Source organism: Bactrocera oleae, chromosome 6, assembly GCF_042242935.1.
Source record: "Bactrocera oleae isolate idBacOlea1 chromosome 6, idBacOlea1, whole genome shotgun sequence".
NCBI classification, from domain to species: Eukaryota; Metazoa; Arthropoda; class Insecta; order Diptera; family Tephritidae; genus Bactrocera; species Bactrocera oleae.
The window spans coordinates 74,222,661-74,240,994 of record NC_091540.1 but is presented as its reverse complement, the minus strand read 5'-3'; the positions used below and the strand labels follow the sequence as shown (position 1 = coordinate 74,240,994).

The 18,334-nt window shown below is 34.2% G+C and overlaps 3 protein-coding genes across 3 annotated transcripts; all 3 read right to left on the bottom strand.

Annotated features, from left to right (window-relative positions):
• Positions 1-434: 434 nt before the first annotated feature.
• On the bottom strand, positions 435-3,185 carry LOC106619547 (uncharacterized). The gene is made up of 3 exons (XM_014237679.3): positions 3,037-3,185; positions 1,250-2,096; positions 435-774 (listed from the first exon to the last, which is right to left on the bottom strand). The coding sequence occupies exons 2-3, from the start codon at positions 2,094-2,096 to the stop codon at positions 623-625; spliced, it is 999 nt and encodes a 332-aa protein (XP_014093154.3). The 5' UTR covers positions 3,037-3,185; the 3' UTR covers positions 435-622.
• A 1,952-nt stretch (positions 3,186-5,137) lies between these two features.
• On the bottom strand, positions 5,138-7,497 carry LOC118679746 (uncharacterized). The gene is made up of 2 exons (XM_036363712.2): positions 6,568-7,497; positions 5,138-6,486 (listed from the first exon to the last, which is right to left on the bottom strand). Exons 1-2 carry the CDS (start codon positions 7,118-7,120, stop codon positions 5,975-5,977), a joined length of 1,065 nt encoding a protein of 354 aa, XP_036219605.2. The 5' UTR covers positions 7,121-7,497; the 3' UTR covers positions 5,138-5,974.
• A 1,274-nt stretch (positions 7,498-8,771) lies between these two features.
• LOC106619565 (uncharacterized) lies at positions 8,772-15,876 on the bottom strand. Its single transcript, XM_036363755.2, has 3 exons — positions 15,534-15,876; positions 11,055-11,131; positions 8,772-10,658 (listed from the first exon to the last, which is right to left on the bottom strand). The coding sequence occupies exons 1-3, from the start codon at positions 15,546-15,548 to the stop codon at positions 8,888-8,890; spliced, it is 1,863 nt and encodes a 620-aa protein (XP_036219648.2). The 5' UTR covers positions 15,549-15,876; the 3' UTR covers positions 8,772-8,887.
• Between the last annotated feature and the right edge of the window lie 2,458 nt (positions 15,877-18,334).

Genomic DNA, 18,334 nt, shown 5'->3' with positions numbered 1-18,334 from the left:
ATCCATACCGTTGTGTGAGTTGGATTCAAATGATAATAACTAAAGTCAATTACGTATACTAGATCGCATGGGCTCATTCGTATCTCTAATAAACTTGCATATATGTATGTAGTTGTACAAATAAATAAATAGATATATAAGTATATACTTACTTACCACGTTTGTAAGCATGAAAGATCGTGACTGAGATCTACAGTTTAATTACTTAAATTGCGCAATAACATATATATAAGTATATATAATATATACAATTATATATGTATTTGTATGATAAGTATTACATACCGTTATAAATAAAAAAATAATTTGAATAAATCGTTGTTATATGTGTCTTTTTAAAGTTGTATTGACTGTTATTACAAGTATTATTATTATGATTATGATGATAAACGTACAGTTGATTGCGTTGATAGTCGTAAATATGAATGTATACATTTTCATTATTAAAACATTTATTTACTCATACACATTTTTCATAATCGAGTGTATTTTTGTGCGTTAGTATGGTAAATTATAAAAGTCATTGTGTTAGTAATTATTTCTTAGCTGTGGGTACTAGTTTTTATGGTAACGAGTACCCTTTTATATATTTACGTTCGTATGTCATACCATCAATTTTATTTTAAGCTACCTTAGAGTTTGTTGGTTGGGTAATTTTTTCACGAATTCCTCCATTACCAACAACAAATGCTGAATTTTTAAGCTGTGTAGATTGTTGTTGATTAACTACCTCCTTTATTGGCTGTTGTAATATATTCCCATAACGTTGTTCTTCTGAAAATTTTGCAAGTTACAGAAGCTTTTTAAGTTTTCTAAGGATCCACATTTTAATTATTATTGATCGATAACCAAGAAATTAAAAACATAATGCGACTGACTTTTGTAAAATTCAATAATTAAAAAGTAAGAATTTGTTGATTATTTTTTATATTATATTTTATATCAAAAAAGTTTTCTTTCCATACAATTTAGAAGAACTGCGTAGTATGTATATATTTATGTATGTATGTATGGAAATCCGACCAAAGCTCATGAAAGTGTGATCAAATATATCAATTCTTTTATTAAATTTGTTGGTTGTAGCCATAATTTTTTTAAAAAATTTTTCAATTTCTTGGTTTTCGTTTCCAAGAACTGTATTAAACGTTATGTTAACAGAATATTTGAAATATAATAATCGTAATTTAAATTTAACAGCTGTGTTATAAACACATTAAGGAACAGAATAAAGTAGTTCATACACACTTACTTTGTCCATTATTATCAGTTTCATTGAATTCGTTCTTCTTTCCCTCATTTCCCAAATTATCTACCTCTAAATTGCCTTTAAGTTCCTGCTGTGCCTGCATTTTTATAACATCACCAAAAGTCTTTTTATTAGCATTGAAAGGTATTTCATTTAGAGGATTAGTCTCAACTACTAATGTTTCGGGTGATCGGGTCTTAGTTTCACTTTCTTGTATACTGCGTGTTCGTATAGCTGAAATTGGTCCGATGAATAACGGCGAATGAATAAAATCGACAACATGGGACACAGCCGGAGTGAGTGCATAGACACGAGCATTGCTAGTCAATAAAGATTCGATTGTTGGCTTATCATTCTTATTTGCAGTATTGGATGGTGAACTACCGCCTGAAGGAAATAAGGCGGGAAATAGTCCTTGGCCGGCAGCTGCTGCAGCACTGGAGGCTGCAGTTGCTGCTTCACTTAACTGCGGCCCTAGCTGCGATGAACCAGTTTGCACAGCTTGTTGAATTTGTTGCGAAATCTGATCCCATTGCTTGGTTTCTACTTTATGTGGTTGTTCTCTGATATTCGCACGTCCTACGCTTATGTTTTCAACGGGAATAATTGGAGCAGGAGTATTAGCTGGAACGTAGAAAATAGTATCATCATTTGAAGATGAGATGCGGGCTAATGGGGAGAGATTATGAATAAATGTAGCAGTATCGTATTTGATTGCCGGTTCCAGATGAACTTGGGCTTGCGGTGTAATAATAACTATATGGGAAGCAACATCGTTTTGTGTCATTGGAATCGGTGCACCTAACAAAGCAGGAACAATACAAGAGCACAGCAGAAAGTAATTCAGCATCTGTAAGGAAACATTTGTGTATTATTAAACATTATATCTATGCACATTTGTTAATACATATGGGTATTTAAGGACTATCAGTTATTAAAACAATTACCCATATACATTTTGTATATCCATTCATTTATTTATAGGTGAATATGTATATATACATATATCGACTTTTTTATGTATATGCTACGCAAGTATGCATAATTAATTTTCTGGTTTTGAAATCGAAGCTACAAGTTCTGGTCAGGGCAGTTCTGCTGGTCAATCCGGAATTTATTTTTAGACGTAGTTAAATGCATAGTCGAAGAGTGCCTTAGGTAAGCAGTGACAGGATCAATTTTTAAGTAGGTACATACCTATGTGCAGGTACGTTGTTGACCGGTTATTGTAAATAAGTACGTTGTACTAACTATATTGTTTGTTTAAAAGGCCAAAATCCTAGCAATATGAGTGAATAACAATACATTGGAGATAGTTTTATTTATGATTATTTTCGAACTACAGTTTTTGACTAACAGTCGAATCTATTTGTACCTAATATGTAAAAATATGATATAGTACGTAACGAATATTCGCATTCTGAACAGAAGTTTAACAACTTTTTCTTTTGCATAATTGTAACTGTGTGAAAATATAATATATTTGAATAACACATACATTTTTCTATTTTATTTAATTAATTTCAATATAGAAAATTTTCTCTCGTTGCTATTTACTACGAGATCCTCTACTTATTATGTGAATATTTTATACAAAATTTTGAAAACTTTCAGAGAATTTTGAGACATTGTCTTACTAAACAATATATTTCTTTTATAAAACTATTATAAAATAACTTAAATTGGTAAAATTTAAATTAACAAAATTTAAATAATTCCATTAACACACCACGGTTGTAACATTTATGTCAAGATGAAATTATCTGTAAAATATTAAATTGTTAACTTACTTTTGTTTTTCTTCTTTGTGCTGGATGTTGTTTTTACAGCTCGCACTGAATTTATTATAAATTTAATGATTGAATGCAGGCAAAAAATTGTTTTCCTATTTTTTATACATTAAATAGTTGCTTAAGCAGTCAATATGAAACTGATGACCATTGCAGACGCGGAGGATCTTTTATAACGTTTCCTTGATGCATTTCTCGCGCCAGATGTATCTAACTATAGGCATGTATTGGTACACATACGCACGCAAATAGCATCCATACAATGTAGTTAGAGCCTTAGTAGCATAGCTTTAAACATCAGAACAGTACGGCAGATATTAGTATCGGCTGAACTTTTATATTAAGGCTGCTCTATTTTCAGCTTGAAAATCACAGACGACGCAGGAAAGTTTTATTTTGCATGTTGCCAATTCAATAACCGGTTAGTCGAAGAACATTGAATATGCATAAGTATGTGTCATCCTTCATATAATAGTAGCACAAAGTATACTATTATGGTAGGACGGAAATATGGTTCTTAGATCACACCTACGATACAAATAATGCTCATATATAAAGATATATCTTAAGTTATGGTTTAGTTTATTTTTATTATATTAAGAAATCTTCTTTCGTCTCTAAAGGTTTAATGAATGCCGAATAAGCTATCTTAACGAAATTTGTTTAAAATTAACGGGTTAAGTTTTTAAATCCAAGCTTTAAAGTGAAGCTTTGTAAAAATGTTTATTAAGTGGGTGTGGTGAATTGTATTTAATAAGTGGTGTTGCCAGAATATAAAATTGCGTTGACAATTATAGCTACGTAAACATTTTCTACTTTGTTTCATAGTGATACGTTTTCCGTTAAAAAACGGCTAACAATATATTAAAGGCTAAGAAAAATTGTACTGAAATAAACCTCGAATTATGGTAGTGGTATATTATAGTAGTAGTATGTAAAAAAAAAGTTCAATTCTTTAGACAACCGAAATTGTAAATGTACTCTCATAAAATTGGACAATAAGCTTGAGAAATCGCTGTTGTGCTGTTAACGGAAGGAAAGCTTAAAGTAATTTTTATACTCAACACCTTGCTACAGAGTATAATAGTTTTGTTCACCTAACGGTTTGTAACACCTAAAAATAATCGAGTTAGGTATAGGGTTACATATATATATAAATGATCAGGATAAAGAGAATAGTTGAAATCCGGGTGATTGTCTATCCGTCCGTCCGTGCAAGCTGTTACTTGAGCTGTTACTCAGACAAGGATGACTGCCATGCCCACAAAAGGCCAATAATCGAAAACCTATAAATCGCCATAACTAAGTCGCACCTCTACCAATAGTGTGAAAATGTGTGAATTCGGATGATACCCCGCTCACTCCCCATATAAAGGTTTTGTTAAAAACTACTAAAAGTGCGATAAATCTATAAATAAATGAGCCAAAGTCTTAAAGTTTTACACCCGAGATACAAGACACGACGATGATGCTCGACCGATTTCACCCAAATTCCGTACAAAATATTATTCTGATATTCCTATGTTACAGTGCGAAAATGGGAAAAATACGCCTAGTGCCTTTGAAGTGTGCCATCTTATGACCAAAAACTGTTTAAATCGAAGTAAAACTATTCAAGCCCGTAGATACCGAATATGTGGACCTCAGTTCCCATTGCAAACTTTTTATCGAAAAAATTGGTCAATCTGTGAGATGTATTCAAGAAATTCGGAGAAAATTCTTTTCTGATAATAAATTGCCTGTATGTCACAAATGAATTGAATTGGATCAATAATTCCCTTAGTTCCCAATACCTAATAGAAAAATTTTTGAACCTCCGGATGACTTTATACCGGTCAATATGTGAGTTATCTTAATGAAATTAATTGGTGGTTTTATGATAATAATGTATTTTTGTGTTTAAAATTGATAAAATCAGGTGAAAACTTGCCCTAGCCTCCATATAATTAATATCAGAATTTTCAAACATACGGTTGACTTTACTATTTATATATTGGTGAGGGTATGTGAGGTACCTTAATTAAACTCAGAGAGCATATTTTTCAGTTAATAATATGTTGTAATGCCAAAAATAGATAAATAAAAGTCAATACTACCCCTATTTCATATGTACCTAATATAAGATCTTCAAAGCTTTGTTCCCTAGCTTTATAACCTATCGTTTAATATGTAAGATAGATTAGAAAAATGAACTGAACATACTGGGTATACTATAGTTTAATGTCGAAAATATTTTAAATTATTTATACTACATATAATGATTTTCGATATTCTAACAAACCTTATTCCGAATATTTCGGTCAGTGTATGAGTTATTTATTTATAAAATTGCTTGAAAATATGTTCTCGAGTATACCTAATAGTAAATTAATTGGACAAAATTTGTTAAAAATTAAAAACAATATTAATAGTTTAGCACTTAATATGAATGGAGTTGGTCTAGACTTTGGTCTTAACCTCATATCCCTAGTGTAGTGTACTCAGATCCTTGGCGTTAGACGTTTTTCACATAAACTTAATATATTATATTTAGCTTCATCCGTTGTGTTTATGTCAGATATATATATCTTATTTGAAGATGATTTTAATATAATTTTCACGGACGGGAAGTAAAATGTAGTCATAAAATTAATTGAATCTATGACCTATAATATAAGTTAATAAGATACAAATTTGATTGTAAATTTGTTTCGCCGAACAATGAACGTTGAATTCTCTCGCAACATTTTTTAATATATAGTTTTTCCTGAAGGTATTTCCTTTGATTTGATCCTTGCGAGTTGTGAGAGTAGAAATGTTCGGTTACACCCGAACTTAGCGCTTCCTTACATGTTTATGATTTGGATTATTACTTTATTAGGATGAAAAAAATCCACTTTTATTCATTATAGGTGAAATATTTAAACTTCAATTTCACACATAAACATATGCATAAATATTAATAGTAGGCCTTTTTATCGATTGATCTTTGTGGGAATTCGCTCACTTCCTTAAGGTATTTTGTTGATGTCAGTTTAGGAGCATTTCGTGCTGATGCGGAATAATCCTCGGCTATTATAGTCTTCCATTGTTTAACTAAAGAATCAGCGAAAGCAAGCTCACTGCCAGCTTCTGTTACACCCAGCAGCTTTGTTTTTTTATTGACAACAGGAATAGATGAACCATGTGTGACCGTCGTATCACGAGTAAATGTCGAACGTGATGGTAAAACGTCACTGTAGTCTTCGATGTAGTCATCATACACAGGTCGTTGTGGCATGTGATTCACATTTTTTATGACCAGATTATTTCTATTAGGTATTGATACACTAAAAGCAGCTGCCTCTTCTGCTGATACACCTGCAATAGCAGTCGCCTTAGGGGCGGAAACTGCTAGACCATTGCGTCCAGAAAGTGCTATTGCATTGGGTTTAGATGAGGCAACACCACCTTCGCCGGCAATTGATAATCCTACATTGTAATGAAAAATATAAGCGGATTCACTCAGGTGGTAAAATACTTAGGCTCATCTTTGTGCATTACTAAACTTACCTATTGGTTTAGCTTCAGCAACAGAAGCGTCTTTTTTCGGCGCAGTCACTGCTACTGTATCACTGACGTCCTCATAAGGATCCTCTGTATTTGGAGGCAGAAGATCTTCTTCGTTGAACAGTTGCTCTGTAACTTCGTCAACTTTTTGTTCGCCACCAGAAGTTTCAATTTCAGCTACTGACTCCGGTGGAACCAAAGGTTTATTATGCGGTAGTTCAAAATCGGGTTGTAGGAGTAGACTAAAATCTTTAATTTGGCCGGTTTCGTGTAAATTCGCTAAGTTCTGTGCGGCATGTCCCAACTCCAGTAAACTCTCTGCATAAATACGATTATCTTCCTCACTAAAAGAACCCTTACGCTTTGCTACTTCTTGAAGGGCAACTAGACGAGCTGCTGCTATCTGTATTCGGTTAAAATCTTGTTCAAATGCAATCGACGTTGGCGGTTTGTTGTTAAGTTGACCATGGCCTTCCGATGTTGAAATACTAGCTTTCTTACTGCTAAGGGATTTGACGCTGGCAGTAGGAATAGATGGTGGGCTTATGATAAACATATTATCCTGTCCATCTTTTGTTCGAACCACTTGCAAGATTTGACCACGCAGGCCGCCATAGTAAGGGTATGAGTATTCTTTCTGAATTGAAGGATTGTGGGCGTTCTGGCTACATTCGTTTAAGGAATCATAAAGTTATCAAAATACACCACGAAGTAATATTTTAAACTACAAAGCCACAAGCGTAAAAGCGTTCTAGAAGAAAGTTCTGAGTGCTTAAAATGAAATTCTGCTGTTTTACTAACCAATTCATTAACATCTACTAATTTTATATGATTAAACATGTTTACGATAAATTACGTACATAAATCTTATATACAATTATTTACAAATTTAAAATATTAATGTACTTCAGCTGCAATCAAAATATAGTATATTCAAGTAATATAAATGGTTAATCTACTAAATCAATTTCTAAATCGGCCTGGGCATGTGCTTTTCCACCTACTCCTGCTATTGCTATAGATTCTGGATTGAAGTAAACGTTGGCGGGTGTTCCACGTTTCAAAAAAGCCTTCGAAATGGGTGTAGAGACAGCTATGCCACCATTGCCCACTACGGCTTTCGCATGTGGTTCCAATATTAATGCAGCCGTTTTGCTGACACGTTGTTCATCGTTTGCTAAGTATGGAAGAAAGTAGCTACCGAATGGTATTTGTGGAATGATTCCTGAAGTAGCAGTTTGACCTGTTGCTTCCACTTTCACTTCGCTATCGTTAGTTCTTGGTTCAGTGAATTCACTTTTGTGCTTGCTCAACTTCTGCCTATATTTTTGTTTTGAATTAGTAGCATCTGAATTGGCTAAAGTGGCTTTTAGTGAAAAATTTAAGCTTTTTGATACTAATTGTGGAGACGTCGGAGAAGATAGTGAAAGGCTGACCGGTTTGGTTTTTTTTTCTAATGTTACCGTAGTATGTGTATGTCCGTCAGGTTCCGACACTATTTCCTCAATCACAAAATCCGGATTTATTTGTTTAACCGCTCCTAAAAGACGTGCATCACTTTTAAAATCCTTTCTGTTAACAATAGTAGTAGTAGTTTCAGCAATCGGTTTAAGTTCTTTAATAACAATTGGCATCAATTGTTGTAGTTGTGATGTGAATTTTGGTATTTCCTTCGGTTCAACGATCTTATTTGTATTTGAAGGTAAAGTGTCAATAACCCAAGGTTGTGCAAGTACATTGCCGACTTTATAAAGGTTCATTGTTGGCGTTGTATCCAAATTTAACAAGAATGGCGCATGGATTACAAAAAATGCAGTAGACTGTGTGCTCCACGGCCACATTTTTGCACTAAATATTTTCCAAACATCGCTGTCGCTTTAAGGTAATTGGTAAAATGCCACAACAAAAAGTAAATAAACATTTAATGAAGTTTTGCAGTTGAATAATAATGGAAGGGAAAAAAGTACGAATAAAACGATATGTGAAATATGTGAAAATTGTATACAATCAAATTAAGAACTATGTATGATTGGCATGCAACAATTATTAATTTGGCTTTGACACCCAATAACCAGCAATTATGAAGGCTTGAACTTGAGCTAAGATGAAATTTTGGGACATGACTATTGTATTTATCCATGTATTAAATACATAATATTTACTGATATTTAGTTTATTATACTACGAATTATGAAAATTAAGATGAATAATTTTAAATAATACAAAATTTATTTAACCGTATTGTCTGAAATTATTGCTATAGTTATATTTAATCTTTAGTTTTGTAAGTTAACTTGTAATCATTCTCATATCTTGTGTGAATTTATGTTGGTGGAGAATAATACACAGTTGGACCAGTAGCAACAATTTTGCCCTCGCTAGGAATAATTTGATCGTGCAGATTAGTTCTTTGTAACGCTTCTTTTAGATCAACGCTGGAAGGTATGGCAATCACCTTGGCACCTGGCCCAGCAATAGTTAAACTACGAGGATGTGTAAGCGCATAGCCTCCGGGTCCAACAATAGCTGTGCCTCCGCTCCCTGCAGTCGCCACACCGCCAGGGCCCGCAATGGCAATGCCACCTTTTCGTACCTTGAGGCGTTGAATTATAATACCACCCTGTTTAACAGCCTCCATTTGAGTTTTTAGCTCCCCATTCTGCTGATTACCGAATATGTGTTTTTGCTCATGTTCAGTGGAATTAATTTCTTCATCTTCGGAGGCGCTACTACTCGATTCATCCTCCCATTGGTAATCACTTCCTTTCTGGGGTTGTTTTGAACCAACAATATCGTAAAGTGTTTGCGTATGCTGATTGGCTTGTGTTGTAAAAAAAGGATTTGTGGACATTTGTAGAGTTTGCCCCAACTCGCCCACCGTCATATTAGGTTTGCTATCCTGAAGAAATGGTAATTTAAAAATATTTTGAAAAGCGTTTTTAATAGAATTTCCAGGAGTAGTGTTTTTGTGATCGTTTGGACGGGCAATGTTCGCAATGTTGGGGAATTTCAAAATACCGGGTCTTGCATTGAATTGATTCGTGTTTTGACTTGGGTTGTTATGCATTGTTGGATTGTTATTGAGATTCATATTACTATTCGAATTGGCATTGTTATTATTATTGAAGGAGTTAGTAGCTCCTAAAACAATTTGTTGTTCTGCCGCTTCACTTAATGGTTTCGGTATAACACGTTTTCGAACAATTTGTGTTGTAACATTTGCATTAGAGCTAATATCGCTGATACTACTTGTTGCTGTAGTTTGTATTCTATAGGGCCTTTGAATACCAACACCTTTCTTCTCTCTAGAATTATTATCTTGTGAATTTTGTTTCGCTTCCAATCTCATGCGGGAGAGTTTGGAAATGTCTTGATCTAATTCCTTCAGCGTAGCTACCTCACGTGGAAGGAAAAATAGATGATATTTTGTTGATAATTCAGCCTTTGCTTCATTTGTTTCTTTAATTTTTCGCTTTGCCTTGCCATAAAAATTATCGACATCACCAACTATTTTATATCCTTTGACACCGAATTGCTGTGGTGCATTCTTATTTATATATTCCATCTTATTAAGTCTATAGAGACGCACGGGTATTGCAAAATGTGTAGGCAGCTTCTGTCGCTTGTCCCCACTGTGGAGCGCAGGCAATACTACTTCATTTGGTTGAAAAACATATTTATAATTTTTTGTTGAACTGTCTTTTGCGGTTTGTAATTGACGTAAAGATCCAATATTCTCCACGCCTTTAGAGATTGAGTAAGATGTTATATATTGACGCGGAAGGGCTATTGACCTAATAGAAGGAATTAAAATGGTACCTCCCTTCATGCCAGAAGTTTGATGGTTTTGCTGATGAAAGGGTTGTGCAGCTGGTTTTGGGAATAAGTACTGACTTGAATCTAAAATAGGCGGAAGCCTAGATGGCTCCGATTGTTTGCGAATATATCCCAATGCATGATTAATTTTTTCAATTTCTTGTAGGATGCGTTGAGCTTCATCAATATTTAAATTTTTTGAATCGGTACTGTTGGCTGCAGAATCTTGTCGAAGTTCAATTTCGTCTGGAAATTTGACTAGCCTTTGTTTTTCGATTCTGTAAACGAGAATTTTAAGTAATGCAGGGGTCACATGAATACTAAAGGCCTGAGATGGATTCTAACTTTTTAGTTTAGTTTCATGGCGGTATATAAATATTAATAATTCAAACAAAGGTAATAAGGATGATAAGAGAGTTGGTGTCATGATTCATGATTATTTTATCAACGAGAATTTAAATGTTTTAGTAACTTGGATGATGCTATGAAATAAAGGAAATTATTGAAGTCTTATTTTAAAATATAAAATACGTTAATGCAGATAAAAAAATGTAAAGAGCAACATAATAAGAAGGACTTTTGAGTTGATGATACTTTAGATAGCATAGAAACAGGCTTAAAGCTAATTAGTAAGCGTTGAGAATAGTTACACTTATACACATAGTTCTACTTACTCGATAACCTCGTCACTGACTTGCACCGGATGAGGATGAGCGCAATCAAGTTTAACAATAAATATTGCTAAAAAAAACTAAAAAGAAAACATTTTAATATATATGCTTTTATAACAAAATGTGTTATGTAATATAAATGATTACTTTGTTAATAAAATCAAAATTAAGACTACCGAAAATAACGGTTATAATTTCGGCTATTCTGTATTTAGGTTAACAGAAAGCATACATGAAATTTTGTTTAGAGTTGGTGTAGTGGTCCTGAAATATAGGATTTCACCTAAAAGTGGGCGGTGCCACGCCCATTGTCCAATTTCGATACTGGCTCGTATGAAACCTTTCCGTACTATAGTTTAATGCTAATACAGGGGGCTCACGAATCGTGCTTCAAAATCTAACCGTAATAACTTTTTTCCATATGAGTAATCGACTTACTTTTTTTATTTGGCAAGTTATTATTTACATTTTTTAAAAATGAATACTTGGTGAGGCCCATTTTGATCTAAATGGTAATGTAAACAAACAAACTTTTCGTATATGGAGTTAATCAAATCAAAAAATAATCCACAAGATGGAACTTCACTCAGAACGATTCACTGTGTGGTGCGCAGTTTCATCAAGGTGTTTTGTCGGGAAACACTTCTTTAAAGAAAAAGGTGTAATAGTAACCATCAATGGATATCGTTATTTAAAGATGTTGAATGCGTTTTTTACCCAGAACTGCGCAGAAGACGTATCCCTTTCAATGGCGTTTGGTTCCAGCAAGATGAAGCAACTGCACACATAGCCAAACCGGTTATTGCGGAGTTCCAACGAAAATTTGAAAACTAATTAATATCAAGAACTCCACTTTCCGCTGGCCCCTAAGGTCACCAGACCTGACTGCACCAGACTTTTTTAATAGGGTTATGAAAAAAAACTGACTGAATTAAAGCAGTCCATTAAATCGATAATTGAGGCAATCCCGACTTCAACCCTTCAGGCCGCAATTAATGATTATATAATTAGGTGTCGCACATGCGTGGCTGAGCACGGAGGTCATGGTGCAGCAAACACAGAAAAACTGCAGTCAGCGAACAGGTTCTCTACTTAGCTCTCACACCAGCCTCTGAAAACACTGTTCAGAAACTCGACATACACTAGCAGCATGATAATATTTCCTATAGGAGAAACCAAAATACGTGAGCGCTAATACCTATATGTTAGCCGACTGAAATAATATACCGAAAGATGCCCGATAAGGATATTATTGAATAAGTTATTTTTTCGAACGGTTTAGTGAGTGAGTGCACTTCATCATTGTAACTTTTAACCAGGGAAATCGTCAATTAACTAGACATCCTCAGTATACAAAATCTTGAAAGATACACCTGAGATAAAAAAAAAATCAATCACAATTTGTTTTTTAACTTCGGTCGAAGAAATTTGGTATACACATAAAAATTTATAATGCTTTGTAAAATTTCACTGTACAACACAACCGGCTCAAAATAGGAGATGGGTACCTCTCCAGGTACTATAGTTTTTACTCTGCAACATCTGGCGTAATCAGCCTAACCAAAAGATGATAACTTTGTGTACATTTGTCCGATTTAAGTCAAATATGCGCCGTTTTGTTCGTAAACTTGTTGCCAACGAGATGCCAACTTCATTATACCCCTCTCGTAGAAGGCTACGCCCCTATTGGCAAAAAACTCGGAGAGCCAATTTTCACAGGCCTCTCTTGAGTCCAACTTCTACCATTAGGCGCGTTCGCCATGGACAGGAAAAGATGGTAATCACTTGGTGCCAGGTCCGGACTATAAGGTGGGTGCATTAGGACCTCCCATCCGAGCTCCAGGAGCTTCTGGCGCGTCACCAAAGACGTGTGTGGGCTAGCGTTGTCCTGATGGAATACAATTCGGCCTCTGTTGATCAAAGATGGCCTCTTCTGGATGAGTGTTGCCTTCAAGCGGTCCAGTTGTTGGCAGTAAAGGGCCGAATTGAGCGTTTGGCCATAGGAGAGCAGCTCGTAGTAGATGATTCCTTACCAATCCCACCAAATACACAGCAAAATCTTCCTGGCCGTCAATCCGGTCTTGGCCATCGTCTGGGCCGCTTGCGCGAGCTTTGACCACGCCCGTTGGCGTTCGATGTTGTCGTAAGAGACCCATTTTTTATCCGCAGTCACAATCCTCTTCAGAAACGGATCGATTTTGTGGAGATTCAGCAGCGATTCGCAGATGGAAATTCGGTCCATCATGTTTTTTGCGTTAGTTCATGTGGCACCCATACATCAAACTTCTTATTGAATCCAAGGTTATGCAAATGGTTCCAAAGGGTTTTCTGGCTTATCTTTAGTTCCTCAGCAATTAAATAAGTGCTCACGTGACGGTCTGTTTCCACTATTTCCATGATCGCAATTTTCGACGACAAGTCTCCCGACGCGTGGTGCATCTTTGACATCGAAATTACTGGAACGGAACCTAGCAAACCACTTTTGTGCTACACGTTCGTTTACAGTATCGGGCCCATAAACTAAATTAATTTTTTCTGCCGCTTTGGCTGCTTTTTCGCCTTGATCGAAGAAAAATTTTAAAATTTAGCGAATTTTCTCTTTGCTGGTGTCCATCATTGACGAGCGCTCACAATCGAGTCAATCAATCGAAAAACTGTCAAAGACAAACTTTTAGCGCGAATAAACACGTTTTCAGCGCCGTATAGTATGACATGATGCGACACGTAACACTAGTACTATGGACAATAACACCATCTCTTAGATAAAAACCGAACGAACTTTTTACTTGACCTAATATAATATTAGGTAAATAAGCAAGCCGAATGTGGCTGCCGTTAAAGAGGGGAAGAGTAAATTTTCGTCTCATTTGTTTAATTTGTTTCAGAATATTTCAGTTATCAAAATTTATTAATTCACACTATATCTTGATTATTTCTACTTGAAATGCGGTCAAGAACTAATGTCCCACTTGCCTTTTAATCTTTAGAAATTAGCATATAAAATCCAATGAAAGCCAAGATCCATGTACGCATTCATAAAATTAGTCATACATATTTGTCCTCAAATTTTTTATTTGAGTTGCAAAATCTTACAGAACATTCATTTGTGAACGAGCTTATGAGTATTTAAATGTTCTGCTCGCTTTTAGTTCAGTGAATATATCTTGTGGGCAGCTTAGCGAAAGAGTAGGTAAGATGAAAAATACGTGTAAGCGAAATGAGTTTAAAAGATAACGCCTCTGGCTGCAATCTTTTTGTTTTCAATCTGTGTTGATCACCATATCAAATTCAACTATTCATGTGTTGAATCTATATGATAGAAAGCTTATTATAACCTTAGGAAATGAGTTGAGCCTGTACCAATTATAAAGATATGAAATAAATGATTACGGTTATTTATTTGCGATTTCTCTTTAAATAACTTTTTCAAAACGCCCAGAGGTACTTTTTAATATGTCACAATATAATCGATTTACAAATTTTACTACATTCACTTCATTGTTAAGAGTAAACTTTGAATCTAATCAACATAAAAGAAAATGTACTAAACAAATTATTGTTTTAAAACATTTGTTTTCTATTGAACTGGCCTCTTGAGATATGTTTGAATATTTGGCTTTTTTATTTGGTAAACAGCACACTGTTAGTATGTAGAAATGTTATTTTTAAATACATAAAATAATATAGTTCATATTATGTGGATATTTATAAAGGATATTGCTTTTAATGCGAACAGGAAACCCCCTTTTCATTTATATATAATATTATATCAGAAAAATGAATATTCAACTTACACAATATTGTCAACCAATAAGTATGACTTTAGAATTATTAATGAGAAATGCGATATATGATTATATAATATTTATATCCATTTATGATTAAGTATTTAATCCTCTATATTTTTTCGGTTATTAATGCTAACGAGATAATACAATAATATTATTCAATAACAATTGGGAGATGAACAAGTTGCGTCGTAAAATATTTTGCAGTTTCAAACTATTATGGGATTTTTTTACGTTGATAGTTTTCGTTCAGGTATTTCATTGTCAACTTTAGAGTTAAACCAACCATATTTCTTTATGTTTGTTTTCATCTTCATTATTGTTTCTTTTCACAGCACTGTTCAACTAAATTATTTATAAAAAGCTAGTGTTTTCAGATGAGTGCAAGTCAATTTAGAATAACTTATTGAGACATACATATATTTTTTATTAAATGGGTCACATATGCTGATTTGTGGTGGAGCTTTAAAACCAAACCTGTTAAAGGCAAAAAATAGTTCTTTGCTCTTCAAAACAAACGAAATTTAAAGTCATAAAGAAAAAGCATGACTCCAAATGAAGATGTAAGTAAATATGTTTGCCCTTCCCATATAAAAATTGTTTAAGTGCATTAATATTTTAAGACAACAACGGAGACAATATATACCTGTATATTGCAATATAAAACTGAGTTTAAATTGTATTTATAACTTACAATCGACAGAATCATGATGTACTGTATATCGCTTTTATTATTTCGTAGCGACGATAAATTGTCACAAGAAAAATCCACAATTTGAATATGCTGAAGGACTTGAATTGTTGAGCTGATGTTGAATGCCGCTACACAAATACGCGATAGTCGAAGGAAGTAAATAATAATGCTGATCACACTACTAAAGTCTAGACTATACTACAACCAAATTCGATAGCCTCTCAACGCGAACTGCGCGTCTGCGCAACTACCAAAGCGTGTTTATATCATTTTGCTGTCTGATATTATTTCCATGTGTCCCGGAGCCATAGCAAAAGCTACCCACCTCTGAGTTCAACGAAACTGTTGCCGCTTTTACTTTACCTGTTCTTTAGTTTTCAACATTTCGTTCTGATAAATATTCTTCTATACACACACATGCATTCAAATGAATAACTACGAACGGAAGAGCGTTGTTAATGAATAGAAAGAGACAATTTAAGAGAAAGCTTGTTTGACCTACTGTTTTAGGTAATTTGCATGCAACAGCTGCTTAGTAAAGTATATTACATGTCTCATATTTATAAGAAATTCGACCATATATATTGCTGTGAAAAATTTGTAGTGACAATAATGTCCAATTAGATATTGGGCACAAAAATGATAATAGTAAATATGCCAAAGTTGTTTTGACAGTAATAACAGTTTACCTGGTTTGTTGCACCATCATCTCTAACACTCGGCCGGAGTTGACGCTTGTATAGGATATATGTTAGAGGCCTTGAAATCTACATTGTTGCATAAGTTTGCCTTTAACTAACATATATTTATATCGTTGGTGCAGTGCTATTTTTATTGACGTTGTATACATATACGTACATCTGTATATACATATGTTTAAACAAGTACGCAATATGTATGTATATAAAAACACATCGGAGTGCTTCTCGGGACATGCCAAATGCTGATAATACAAAACACACACGTACTAGCGAACACGTAAAAGTGCAAAGGCAGCTGTTTGCGCCTTGCTATTGCGTCCGTTGTTGGTAAGTCATTAAATGTGACCTTCATGTGCAAATGTAGTAGTGGAGTTGGTTTTAACACAAGTTATTTGCTCGGAATTCATGCATTTTCACCAGAGTATTGCTCAAGTTAATAATAAATTTGTATGTTACTCGTATATGTACAAATTTACGAGAAGGAATGCAGGATGCTAAAATAGACTATAAAAATACAGGTTAAGGTAAATGTTGTAGCTACAGAAGTAGAGTCGTTGTACTTGTATATACACATTATCGAGCTTTCACCAAGTTAACTTCTTTTTTGAAGACAACCCGCTCGATTACAAACGTCACTAAATAATATCAAATAATTAATTCAACTTCATCAACATTTTATATCTTCAAGCTTTTAATCGAACTTCAGCTGCTCCGAAGATATAATGCCCCTAACAAATAAAAAATGTCCCAACAAGAACTTTATTTTGAGCGTACAGTTTGTATGGTATGTATTCGGATATTATATCATTGCCTTGGACACTAATCTTATATGAAGATATCTTGTCAAATAAAAAAGTTTTCCATACAAGAACTTTATTTTGATCATTGAGTTTGTATGACAGCTATATGCTATAGTGGTCCGATGTCGGCGGTTTCAAAATGAAAAGCTTCTTTCGAGGAATGGACGTGGGCGAAATTTCAGATCGATATCTCAACAAGTATGGCAAGGCTAAGTTCGAGTGTAGTATAAAATATGTAGCGAGAGGGTTCAACTTCATTGTTGGACGAAATCGTCAATGAATCACAATCAAATTGGTATCATATTAATTTATCTTGAAGGTCATAGACTCACTTAGTTTTATTAGTATATTTTACTTCCCGTCAGCGAAAATTGTATTAAAATCATCTTCAAATATCTGACATAAACTTTACCAAAGAGGCTAAATTTAATATATTAAGTTGATGTGCAAAACGACAACCAGCAGATTCGAATTGATGATATTAGGGATACGGGATTAAGACTAAGGTCTAGACCAACTCCATTCATGTTCAGCGCTGAGGCATTAATATAATAAGGTGTGTTAGAATAACGGAAATTATTACACATATGTATGTATTACGATATATACGGTATAAGGCCAAAAGGATGTTTGAAAATCTTTTATTAGGTATATGGCAGATATATGTAGTATTGACTCGAGTTTATCTAGTTTTGGCATTACTGCATATTATAAGCAGAAAAAGATGCTCTCTGAGTTTCAATAAGGTGCCTCGCATATCATCAACAATATGATATATAGAAGTAAAGTCAACCGGATGTTTGAAAATACTTATATTAATTATATGGAGGCTAGGGCAAGTTTTCACCCGATTTTATCCAATTTAGGAGATGCACTATTAGGAGAAAAAGACTCTCACTCAATTTAATCGCTCGAATGGTATCGGAGATATATACTTTAAACTAAATAGGGGGCGGGGCCTTGCCCACTTTTTAAAACTTTTCAAACCATAAATGCCCCTTCCCAATACAGTTCCCTGTACCAAATTACGATTAATATCTTAATTTAGTGCTTAGTGTTTTTGTGGGCATGGCAGTGATCCTATTACGCCCATTTACGAAGTTGTCCTCTCGATTTGAACACGGAACACGTGTACAAAGTTTCGTAATGATATCTTAATTTTTACTCAAGTTACAGCTTGCACGGACGGACGGACAGACAGGCAGCCGGATTTCAAATGATTTAAACTGTTTTTGTTGGTCAAAATGTGTAATTTTTTAATGAAATTAAGTGAAAAAGTTTTCTTAAAAATTATAAACTT

Coding starts and splice junctions, on each gene's coding strand:
- LOC106619547 (XM_014237679.3), bottom strand. CDS start 2,096: ATGCTGAATTACTTTCTGCTGTGCTCTTGTATTGTTCCTGCTTTGTTA. Junction 775..1,249: donor AACTGATAATAATGGACAAA/GTAAGTGTGTAT, acceptor CAAAATTTTCAG/AAGAACAACGTTATGGGAAT.
- LOC118679746 (XM_036363712.2), bottom strand. CDS start 7,120: ATGTTTATCATAAGCCCACCATCTATTCCTACTGCCAGCGTCAAATCC. Junction 6,487..6,567: donor TGCTGAAGCTAAACCAATAG/GTAAGTTTAGTA, acceptor ATTACAATGTAG/GATTATCAATTGCCGGCGAA.
- LOC106619565 (XM_036363755.2), bottom strand. Junction 10,659..11,054: donor GTCAGTGACGAGGTTATCGA/GTAAGTAGAACT, acceptor TCTCGTTTACAG/AATCGAAAAACAAAGGCTAG.